Source organism: Nerophis lumbriciformis, linkage group LG15 (genome assembly GCF_033978685.3).
Source record: "Nerophis lumbriciformis linkage group LG15, RoL_Nlum_v2.1, whole genome shotgun sequence".
NCBI lineage: Eukaryota > Metazoa > Chordata > Actinopteri > Syngnathiformes > Syngnathidae > Nerophis > Nerophis lumbriciformis.
This window is the reverse complement of record NC_084562.2, coordinates 10758637-10771511: the sequence shown is the minus strand read 5'-3', so window position 1 is coordinate 10771511 and position 12875 is coordinate 10758637. Positions and strand designations below refer to the sequence as shown.

The 12875-nt window shown below is 35.9% G+C and overlaps 1 protein-coding gene across 3 annotated transcripts in view; it reads left to right on the top strand.

The window, feature by feature from the left end:
• LOC133615948 (uncharacterized) overlaps window positions 1-2886 on the top strand; it is a 50622-nt gene extending 47736 nt beyond the window's left edge. The window contains exon 15 of one of the 3 annotated variants that reach the window (XM_072914781.1): window positions 2653-2886. In XM_072914781.1, coding sequence (XP_072770882.1) covers window positions 2653-2735 — 83 coding nt within the window. In that variant the 3' untranslated portion in view covers window positions 2736-2886. Of the gene's footprint in view, window positions 1-2649 lie in introns of all 3 variants that reach the window. The other 2 variants (XM_072914780.1, XM_061974856.2) reach the window with 2 other exon arrangements.
• The last annotated feature ends 9989 nt before the right edge of the window (window positions 2887-12875 follow it).

Genomic DNA, 12875 nt, shown 5'->3' with positions numbered 1-12875 from the left:
GGTAAATTACTAGACATTGAGTACATACTTTGACATAAAAATAGCAATACGATATCTGTTCACATTAAATATTGTCATTTGTATTAGAAAAAAAAATATTCTCAAGAATTTATTTTTAATTGTTAAGATTTTGTGAAGGTATTATTGGCAAGTAGCAGCCCAAATACTACTAATATGTGGAAACATTTTACTAAAATAAAATGCCATTACAAAAGAACGATTCAGAAAATGACAAACTTAACTCAATGATTTAATCATCTTGCTGCAGAATAGAGATGTAACGATTAACAGTAATAATGATAACCGTGAAAAAACTCCCAAGGGTTGGTATTATCGTTTTACATTAAAATGATCAAAACATTTTAATTGATAAATGCACTTTGATAAACTCACGGTCTGACTAGCACCAGCTCGCTAGCCTAAATGCTAACATGAAAACAAGAGACATTAACGTCTTTCCCCGATAAGGAACGGCATACCCCAATCTAAATGTATACAAACACATTACTCTCTGAGCAACTAAGATATTCAATTGCGCACGTTGAACCGAAAGCTGTGCCTTCTAGAAGAACACCAGACGGGTGTGTTTTTACGGTGCGTTCAAAGACCGCTGAACAGAATAGGACACAATGCCTGCCAGAAAAAATAATACTAATAGATTTTATTTGTTATGCACTTTTGCTTCTCTTAAAATGCTACAGTACAAACCAATATTTAAAAACAAATAAAAGCTTGGCCATTAAAAGAGATAAAATACTAAGACGTGTTACGACATAAGAAACACAAAACATTCAAAATAGTGGCTTTTCTAACAGCGTGTTTATTTATAATAGTTATTTGAAAAAAAATGTTCAGAAGATTTTAACGTGTAGAGAAGTACTTTTTGAGCACATTCAAAAAAACTACAATAATAATACTAACTGTGATAATCGTTACCTCCTTACTCCAGAAAAGTTCAGTTTGTTCATTTGTCACTCCTAAAAATTTGGTTTGAGGCACCAGACTAATTTTGGTGCCCTCAATAAATAAGTCCGCTTCTTTTTTTTATTATAGCGTTTGACTGAAAATCATAGTTAGTTTTTTGTCATATTAAGTGACAATTTGTTCACTTTAACCCAATCAGGAATAGTATAGTTCTCATATTGCTTCGATTGTCAAGCAATCAAGATCTGAATGAGATAATAAAAGACAGCAAACATAATCGGCGGTAGTGATGTCCAATACCACTGAGTTTCTTTCCGATCCGATACCAGGTAAAATTCAGGTTGGTATCGGCGATACTAATCCGATACCAATACTTTGTGCAAATATACCTAGTGTGTTTGCTAAAATTCAAAGTTGTGTATGTCAAATAATAACATATCTGATAGCATAAATAATGTAGGACAAGAGTTACTTACTAAACTTATTTGTTTCAAACTCTGAAGTATATTGGGGTCGCGGCATGAATGACAATATGGCCAAGTTAATACAAAAGAAAAAACAGGACAAATATCAGACAAAGTATGCAAAAATGGTGTTTCAAACCATAAAAAACGAAATAAGTACAATAATTAAAGCATTAAACGAAATTAATAAGAACTATTACAATGGGACAAGCGGTAGAAAATGGATGGATAGGTCACAATTAAGTTACATGAACATGTTAACATGAAAATACTGAAAATGTACTAAAAAAAAAAAAAAAACATCCAATAATGACATTGCATCATTCACAAGTTTACTTTTTTACAATGTATTCCTGTTAATGATACACATGATCTAAATGAAGTAAAGTGTCAAACGTATCGATATTGTGATTTGAGAATCGATATTGCAGCATAAATACAGTAGGAAAGGGTATCATACGGCCTCATTTGTCACGGTTTACCTGACACATAAAAGGTGACCGATTATTATTATCATTATCATTACCATTATCCACTTTAGCCGTCAGATGGCGGTAGAGTGTTGACTATTTTAAAAATGTGTTTTGTGGCAATTCAACTTTGACCACAGCGTCAGTTGCTACATAGATAGGTGCTTTCCATCATTTTCAGCAGACTGCATTGCAAAATGACTAACCCCCACCCCACCCCTTTTTTTTTTACTTCTCATGTGAGTTTTGTGGCAATTCAACTTTGACCACAGCGTCAGTTGCTACATAGATAGGTGATTTCCATCATTTTCAGCAGACTGCATTGCAAAATGATTAACCCCCACCCCACCCTTTTTTTAGGAACGGGGCCATATGACTCCCTTCCCTACTATATCATGATCTCAATGGGATTTTTTATTTTATTTTTATTTTTTTTATAAATGTTTAAAAATCTGGTATCGGCGGTGTCGCTATTTCAGTATCGATCAGCACACCACTAATAGGCAGTACATACTTACATTTTTTTTAATGCATTGGAATAGATTAGAAATGAAATAGGTCTCAAAACGGAACCCTGAGGAACCCCTGAATTTAGCTCTGTTATTTGAAGTCCCTGTCAGGACAGGTAATTCAAAAAGGCTTCAAGTTTGGTCATATTTTTTCATCTAAAAGTGATTTTTCATAGAAATTGTCCCTGATTTTGCATTCAAAATTGACTAGGGTTGTGTGTGTTTTTTTTAAGTGTTTTGAAAAGAGCTTGCTGTCTAAAACTAACATGTCCTGTCCTCCAGCAGCTCCAAAGCAGGCCTCTTCCATGGCGTTGGCGCTGATCCTCACCACTACCGGCATATTTCTTCAGCACATCTTTATTCGCTAAAGAATCTGACCGACCAGGACAGTTTTATTCATCCTATGCTCTCTAATTACACTTTAAGTATTTCTTGTTGCTATCGAATGAAGGCAAATACGCCTGAAACATACCAGTGGATGATTTCAATTGGATTTATAGTAAATACGCATGCATGGGCATCTCAACAAATTAAAATACCTTTGAAAAGTGCAATAATCTATACCAGTGGTTCTGAAACGCGACCCCAAAAGGGACAAGCGGTAGGAAATGGATGGATGGAAGTACTACCATAATGACCAACAATAGAATACAGTAGCGTAGTAGGCCTAAATATTCATAAAAAAAACAAGGCAATGATATTATTTAACATGTATATTTAATATATTTGGCCACTTTAACACTACACAGTTTGAACAGAAATACTGTTTGAGAATCACTTATCTATAATATTTCAGGAATATTTTGTTAAATCATATTGGTTATTTGTCAGATTTTACTTCCTGAGCCCTTTAATTAGTTTGACTTAAACTTCTGAAATAAATAAATAAACCTCTGCACAATATTCTAATTTATTGACATGCACCTGTATCGGACTATATGGCGCTATACTGTATAACTCTTGTCTATGCTTATACAGTATGGAGCCTACACAAGGACACTTGAAGATTAGTAGTGGAGTGGGTATGTAGAAATCACATTAAATGATCATTTTACATGATATTTGGGAGATATGTTTGATATTTTTTGTCATGCCTGTTGTTCTCATGACGTATTCATGTCTGCACTATCTCCATTTTGCAGTTAAACTGAGAAGGTGTATTTAAAATAAGTTGTGGTATTTTGTTTCTCGGTTGTGTTTGCGCTATAATAATGCATCATCACTGTAACATGTATATTAATAAACCACTTTTGCAACCACAGTTTGATGTTCAATCATCTATTGAGAGTAGAGATGTCCGATAAATGCTTTAAAATGTAATATCGGAAATTATCGGTATCAGTTTCAAAAGGTGAAATTAATGACTATTTAAAACGCCGCTGTGCGGAGAAGTAAAGAGCAGTCGCGTCTCCCAGTCAGCAGCCCCTCGCCTCTCCCACACACAACACAGGAGTTGACGACTGCAGCATGAGAGGTTTACTGGCGACTCTTGATGACCTCATCAAACCGCCGCGAGCATAGCGTGTGTTGTTGCCGGTGCTGTAGCCGTGGCTAACAAGCGAGCTCGCTCGGTGACTGACTAAGGACACCATGTCTATGGTTTGGGATTATTTTAAAGTGGGTCCGACTGATAAAAAAAAAATGGCAATTTGCAATGACTGCAAAGAGTTGGTTAGGCGAGGAGGAACCAAGACCTCTTCGTTTAATACAAACCCTGTTTCCATATGAGTTGGGAAATTGTGTTAGATGTAAATATAAACGGAATACAATGATTTGCAAATCATTTTCAACCCATATTCAGTTGAATATGCTACAAAGACAACTTATTTGATGTTCAAACTGATAAACATCTTTTTTTTTTGCAAATATTCATTAACTTTAGAACTTGATGCTAGCAACACATGACAAAGAAGTTGGGAAAGGTGGCAATAAATACTGATAAAGTTGAGGAATGCTCATCAAACACCTATTTGGAACATCCCACAGGTGAACAGGCAAATTGGGAACAGGTGGGTGCCATGATTGGGTATAAAAGTAGATTCCATGAAATGCTCAGTCATTCACAAACAAGGATGGGGCGAGGGTCACCACTTTGTCAACAAATGCGTGAGCAAATTGTTGAACAGTTTAAGAAAAACCTTTCTCAACCAGCTATTGCAGGGAATTTAGGGATTTCACCATATACGGTCCGTAATATCATCAAAGGGTTCAGAGAATCTGGAGAAATCATTGCACGTAAGCAACTAAGCCTGTGACCTTCGATCCCTCAGGCTGTACTGCATCAACAAGCGACATCAGTGTGTAAAGGATATCACCACATGGGCTCAGGAACACTTCAGAAACCCACTGTCAGTAGCTACAGTTGGTCGCTACATCTGTAAGTGCAAGTTAAAACTCTCCTATGCAAGGCGAAAACCATTTATCAACAACACCCAGAAACGCCATTGGCTTCGCTGGGCCCGAGCTCATCTAAAATGGACTAATAAAAAGTGGAAATGTGTTCTGTGGTCTGACGAGTCCGCATTTCAAATTGTTTTTGGAAACTGTGGACGTCATGTCCTCCGGACCAAAGAGGAAGAGAACCATCCGGATTATTATAGGCGCAAAGTTGAAAAGCCAGCATCTGTGATGGTATGGGGGTGTATTAGTGCCCAAGACATGGGTAACTTACACATCTGTGAAGGCGCCATTAATGCTGAAAGGTACATACAGGTTTTGGAGCAACATATGTTGCCATCCAAGCAACGTTACCATGGACGCCCCTGCTTATTTCAGCAAGACAATGCCAAGCCACGTGTTACATCAACGTGGCTTCATAGTAAAAGAGTGCGGGTACTAGACTGGCCTGCCTGTAGTCCAGACCTGTCTCCCATTGAAAATGTGTGGCGCATTATGAAGCCTAAAATACCACAACGGAGACCCCCGGACTGTTGAACAACTCAAGCTGTACATCAAGCAAGAATGGGAAAGAATTCCACCTGAGAAGCTTACAAAATGTGTCTCCTCAGTTCCCAAACGTTTACTGAGTGTTGTTAAAAGGAAAGGCCATGTAACACAGTGGTGAACATGCCCTTTCCCAACTACTTTGGCACGCGTTGCAGCCATGAAAATCTAAGTTAATTATTATTTTCAAAAAAAAAATAAAGTTTATGAGTTTGAACATCAAATATCTTGTCTTTGTAGTGCATTCAATTGAATATGGGTTGAAAAGGATTTGCAAATCATTGTATTCCGTTTATATTTACGTCTAACACAATTTCCCAACTCATATGGAAACAGGGTTTGTACAAGGAATTTGATCTCCCACCTCTTCAAAAATCACAAGGAGATACACGATGAATACAAGAGGAAGATGGATGCAAGGCAAACACCGAAAAAAAGTAGCACCACACAGTTGTCGCTTAAAGACTGCGCCGAGAAAAAAACAAAATACCGCAAAAAACACCCCAGGGCGAAAGCCATAAGTCGAAAAATAATGGAGTGTATCGCCCTGGATAGCCAACCATTTTTGATTGCACAAGACGAAGGATTCACCAAACTTGTGGAATTCCTGGAGCCATTGAGAGCATTGGTTTTTTTTCCCCCCAGGTAAACAAATGTAACATGTGGATGGGAAGCAAAGTATGTTGCCAAGTTGATTATATAATTATTCAAGTTTTGCAGTGGTTTGAATCTAAAATTACACCTGTGTGGAGTTTGCATATTGTATGATATTGATATTGATATGATAACACACAAAATTAAGAGATATTTTATTGGGATTTACTGTGACTCCGTGATAAATGCAGCTCTCTATATAAACACATCTCCGAATATTTGGCAGCATAAAGAGGCACACAAATCCTAACCGGGGGACGGCGTGACGCGGCTGGGAGAGTGGCTGTGCCAGCAACCTGAGGGTTTCTGGTTCAATCCCCACCTTCTACCGACTTCGTCACATCCGTTGTGTCCTTGAGCAAGAAACTTCACCCTTGCTCCTGATGGGTCATGGTTAGGACCGCCCCCGCTATCAGTGTGTGAATGTGTCGGTGAATGTGGAAATAGTGTCAAAGCGCTTTGAGTACCTTGAAGGTAGAAAAGCGCTACACAAGTATAACCCATTTACAAATGTCCACAACAACACATTTTTATTGGCCCCCAACACAGAAGGATAAAACAACACAATTGCAACAATTGAAAAAATACATTTAATATATACAAGCTTTTTTTAGACTTTTTTTTTTTTTACACAAAAAACATCAAATATCAAAGTGGTCTTTGATTCTTTTAAATATATAAAAAAAATTATATCACTTGATCTATGGCAAGGATATTCAACTAAACTGTTTTGAGGTCCACATTTCCAGAAAGCTTAGGACCGAAATCTTCTTTTGTACAAACCCCAAAACCAGTGAAGTTGGCAAGTTGTGTAAATGGTAAATAAAAACAGAATACAATGATTTGCAAATCCTTTTCAATCTATATTCAATTGAATAGACTGCAAAGACAAGATATTTAACGTTCGAACTGAGAAACATTGTTATTTTTTGCAAATATTAGCTCATTTGGAATTTGATGCCTGCAACATGTTTCAAAAAAGCTGGCACAAGTGGCAAAAAAGACTAAGAAAGTTGAGGAATGCTCATCAAACACTTATTTGGAACATCCCACAGGTGAACAGGCTAATTGGGAACAGGTGGGTGCCATGATTGGGTATATAAGCAGCTTCCATGAAATGCTCAGTCACTCACAAATAAGGATGGGGCGAGGGTCACCACTTTGTGAACAAATGCGTGAGCAAATTGTCGAACAGTTTAAGAACAACATTTCTCAACGAGCTATTGCAAGGAATTTAGGGATTTCACCATTTACGGTCCGTAATATCATCAAAAGGTTCGGAGAATCTGGAGAAATCCCTACACGTAAGAGGCAATACCCGTGACCGTGGATCCCTCAGGTGGTAATGCATCAAAAACCGACATCAGTGTGTAAAGGATATCACCACATGGGCTCAGGAACATTTCAGAAAACCGCTGTTAGTAACTACAGTTAGTCGCTACATCTGTAAGTGCAAGTTAACAACTCTACTCTGCAAAGCCAAAGTCACTTATCAACAACACCCAGAAACGCCACCGGCTTTGCTGGGCCCGAGCTCATTTAAGATGGACTGATGCAAAGTGGAAAAGTGTTCTGTGGTCTGACGATGAATGCTGAAAGGTCCATACAGGTTTTGGAGCAACATATGTTGCCATCCAAGCAACGTCTTTTTCATGGACGCCCCTGCTTATTTCAGCAAGACAATGCCAAGCCACATTCTGAATGTGTTACAACAGCATGGCTTCGAAGTAAAAGAGTGCTAGACTGGCCTGTCTAGTCCAGACCTGTCTCCCATTGAAAATGTTTGTCGCATTATGAAGCCTAAAATACCACAACAGAGACCCCAGACTGTTGAACAACTTAAGCTGTACATCAAGCAAGAATGGGAAATTATTCCACCTGAAAAGCTTCAAAAATTGGTCTCCTCAGTTCCCAAACGTGTTGTTAAAAGGAAAGGCCAGGTAACACAGTAATAAAAATGCCCCTGTGCCAACTTTTTTGCAATGTGTTGCTGCCATTAAATTCTAAGTTAATGATTATTTGAAAAAAGAAATTACATTTCTCAGTTCCAACATTAAATATTTTGTCTTTGCAGTCTATTCAATTGAATATAAGTTGAAAAGGATTTGCAAATCATTGTATTCTGCTTTTATTTACGATTTACACAACGTGCCAACTTCACTGGTTTTGGGTTTTGCGTAGTCCGTAGAACCAGTCTCCTCTACAGTAGACATTTGATTTTGATTTACATTGTCATGGTAACAGGAGCACTCTGCTGGTTTTAAGTACATTCTGCAAAAAAATGTGTCAAAGATCATCTCTATACCAGCACTTTGAGAATCTGTTGCAAAAATGTGTGTTTCTCACACGTTTTCCGAACTGAACTCTCGGGCCACCAGTTGATTATCCCAAATGATCCAAAAAAAGGGGAGGACCTAAAATAGAACATTGAGGAACACCACGAGTATAACTAAAGAAGTTGAACAAATGACTACTGATTGCATCTGAAGTAAACAAGCTACAACAACACCTTAGTCATATTTATCACATTACAAAAAAAAACTGCCAAAAATGAGAGGACTTAAAGGGGTGCCTTGAGTAACGCCTCAGTTATGAAAATCACAAATTTAGACCCCAGTGTTCTCTGTTTGCTGACAAGAGTAAAATGTCACTGCAAAGATCTACCATGTGTTTAAATTGGTCCAAATTCCTCTATACAACAGGAGCACACTCGTGTTTTTAGGAATTTGCTGCAAAAAGTTTGTCTCCCAAGTTTTGAACTGAACTCAGAACTCTGGATTTGGCCCCCGGACATTATTTAATAGCCCTGGGCTATGTACACTAGTTAATCAATAATAAAACAAAACTAAATGTTTTTATTATTAGCTTTGACTTAGGGGTTGCCTTAGATTTAATTGGCTGAGTGGTAGCAATACATTATTAATTTTAAAAAACACTCAATTGTTTATTGGCATTTTCTTATTGTAGTTGTAGTTTGTGATAACTGGTTCTAATATTTTGCTGAATTTTACATGCTATAAATCAGGGGTGTCCAAAGTGCGGGCCGGGGGCCATATGCAGCATGCACCTATTTTTTTAATGGCCCGCGGCACACTCGAAAAGTACTATGACTGAACTGCCAGTTTCTTTTTACAGTTAAATCTAAAAGCGTATGTACAAACATATATAATAATCAAATGCATAGGCATTTATATACATGTATTATTATGTTAAAGTAACTATGTAAAAAAGGGGGGATTCAAAAAGTGTATACTTCTTCCTACTACCCTTTTGACATATGTTTAATTTAATTTTATTTTATTTTATTTTATTAATTTCATTTAATTGTATTTTTTGTGAAATAATAATATTGCCATTGAGCACAAGATTGTTCACTGGAGATTATTAGTATATTATGTACTACATGTATGAGGTGGAGTTGGCTATGACATACTCAATAAACATCAAACACTTATTACATATATATTAATTTATATTCATATATTTTTCACTGTTGGGGCAATCAAAACTCTGCTGTGGCCCTCAATGGAAACAAATTTGACACACCTTACCTAGAGATTAAAGCGTTGAATAAAAATGTTCCAAAAAAATTAATTCTAACATTTTAATGACTGAGACATTTTCGGGACCTGGGGGCCAAACTTGAGAGCCCTGAAGATGAAAAGAAATCTATGTTGGGTTTAAAAATTAAAATAATCAAAATGCTTTTCAATGTGCAGCCCTCGGTTGTAAACGTTTGGATACCCTTGTTATAAATGAAACAAAATACCCACATTTAAGAGTTATTTTGGATGATTTATAACTATGGAAGTAGAATTGTCTCACATCAACTTATATATATCAATATGATATTAATACATATGCATATATTAATAAATATACAAATAGAAATACAAATGTGATATACAAATAAATAAATAATTTATACAAATAAACACGTATTTGTAAATATATTTTTGAGATATGAAAATATATACAAATACAATTTTTAATTATAAAAATGTGACATACAAATAAATCAAGAATTTGTATAAATAAACGTGTATTTGTAAATATATTTTTGAGATTTAAATATAAATATGCTTGATTTTGTATTTGTATTTGTATTGAATTTGCATATGTGGATTGCTTTTTTGCTTTTGTGTCGATGAGACATTCCTATATGGAAGTACAATTGTCTCACATCAACTTATATATATATATATATCAATATATTAATACATATGCATATATTAATAAATATACAAATACAAATGTGATATACAAATAAATAAATAATTTGTATAAATAAACGCATATTTGTAAATATATTTTTGAGATTTGGAAATATATAGACTTAGACTTAGACTTCCTTTTTATTGTCATTCAAATTTGAACTTTACAGTACAGATAAGAACGATTAGCTCGTTGTAGTGCAGGATAAAAGAGCAATAAGGTGCAGATATAAATAAATACATTACTGCACAGATAAATATATTGCACCTTTGCATATATGCATCCACGTTTATGGATGGATGTTATATTGTCTTTATATTCCATCGAGTTAATCCATTGGGGGGGGGGGGGGAATTGAGGGCATAATTACGATGCGTTCAAGAGTCTTACGGCCAAATACAAATACAAAATCAAGCATATTTATATTAAAATCTCAAAAATATATTTACAAATACACGTTTATCTATACAAATTCTTGATTTATTTGTATGTCACATTTCTATATTTATAAATGTTATTTTTATATATTTTCAAATCTCAGAAATATATTTACAAATACGCGTTTATTTATACAAATTATTAACTATTTGTATATCACATTTGTATTAGGATAATTATTAATATATGCATATGTATTAATATCATACTGATATATATAAGTTGATGTGAGACAATTCTACTTCCATACATTTAAGAGTTATTTTGTATGATTTATAACTATGGAAATAGAATTGTCTTACATCAACTTATATATTTATCAATATGATATTAGTACATATGCATGTATTAATAAATGAAGTCTGGGCTTCCCTGCTTAGGCTGCTGCCCCCGCAACCCGACCTCGGATAAGCGGAAGAAGATGGATGGTAGATGGATGTTTATTTATAGAAATTCTTGATTTATTTCTGTCACATTTTTATATTTATACATTTTACTTGTATATATTTTCAAATCTCAAATATATATTTACAAATACACGTTTATTTATACAAATTATTTCCATCCATCCATCCATTTTCTACCGCTTGTCCCTTTTGGAGTCGTGGGGGGTGCTGGAGCCTATCTCAGCTGCATTCGGGCGGAAGGCGGTGTACAACCTGGACAAGTCGCCACCTCATCACAGGGCCAACATAGATAGACAGACAACATTCACATTCACATTCACACACGAGGGCCAATTTATTGTTGCCAATCAACCTATCCCCAGGTGCATGTCTTTGGAGGTGGGAGGAAGCCGGAGTCACGGGGAGAACATGCAAACTTCACACAGAAAGATCCCGAGCCCGGGATTGAACTCAGGACTACTCAGGACCTTCGTATAGTGAGGCACATGCACTAACCCCTGTTCCACCGTGCTGCCCCACATCAACTTATACTGTATATTTATTAATATGATATTAGTACATATGCATATATAATTAAATATACAAATGCAAATACAAATGTGATATACAAATAAACAAATAATTTGTATAAATAAACATGTAGTTGTGAATATATTTTTGAGATTTGAAAATATATACATATACGAATACAAAATCCAGGATATTTATATTCAAATCTCAAAAATATATTTACAAATACACATTTATCAATACAAACTCTTGATTTATTTGTATGTCACATTTTTATATTTATAAATGTTATTTTTATATATTTTCAAATCTCAAAAATATATTTACAAATACGCATTTATTTATACAAATTATTTATCTATTTGTATATCACATTTGTATTTGTATAATTATTAATATATGCATATGTATTAATATCATACTGATATATATAAGTTGATGTGAGAAAATTCTACTTCCATACATTTAAGAGTTATTTTGGATGATTTATAACTGTGGAAGTAGAATTGTATATGCATTGAATTATTTACATTATGTACAATATTTACAATCCGGGGGGTGGGATGAGGAGGGTTTAGTTGATATCAGCACTTCAGTCATCAACAATTATATCATCAGAGAAATAGACATTGAAACAGTGTAGGTCTGACTTGGTAGGATATGTACAGTGAGCAGAGAACATAGTGAGTTCAGAAAGCATAAGAACAAGTATATACATTTGATTATTTACATTTGGTTATTTACAATCCGGGGAGGTGGGATGTGGAAGGGGGAGGGTGTTAGTCAAGGGTTGAGGTTGACTGGAGGTGTTCTTTTAGTGCGGTTTTGAAGGAGGATAGAGATGCCCTTTCTTTTACACCTGTTGGGAGTGCATTCCATATTGATGTGGCATTGAAGAATGAGTTAAGACCTTTGTTAGATCGGAATCTGGGTTTAACGTGGTTAATGGAGCTCCCCCTGGTGTTGTGGTTATGGCGGTCATTTACGTTAAGGAAACATGTTAAGTTAAAGTGCCAATGATTGTCACACACACACTAGGTGTGGCGAAATTATTCTCTGCATTTGACCCATCACCCTTGATCACCCCCTGGGAGGTGAGGGGAGCAGTGAGCAGCAGCGGTGGCTGCGCCCGGGAATCATTTTGGTGATTTAACCCCCAATGCCAAGCAGGGAGGTAATGGGTCCCATTTTTATAGTCTTTGGTATGACTCGGCCAGGGTTTGAACTCACAACCTACCGATCTCAGGGCGGACACTGTAACCACTAGGCCATGGGTGTCAAACTCTGGCCCGCGGGCCAAATTTGGCCCTTGAGGCAATATCAAATTAACATTAGAGCTGG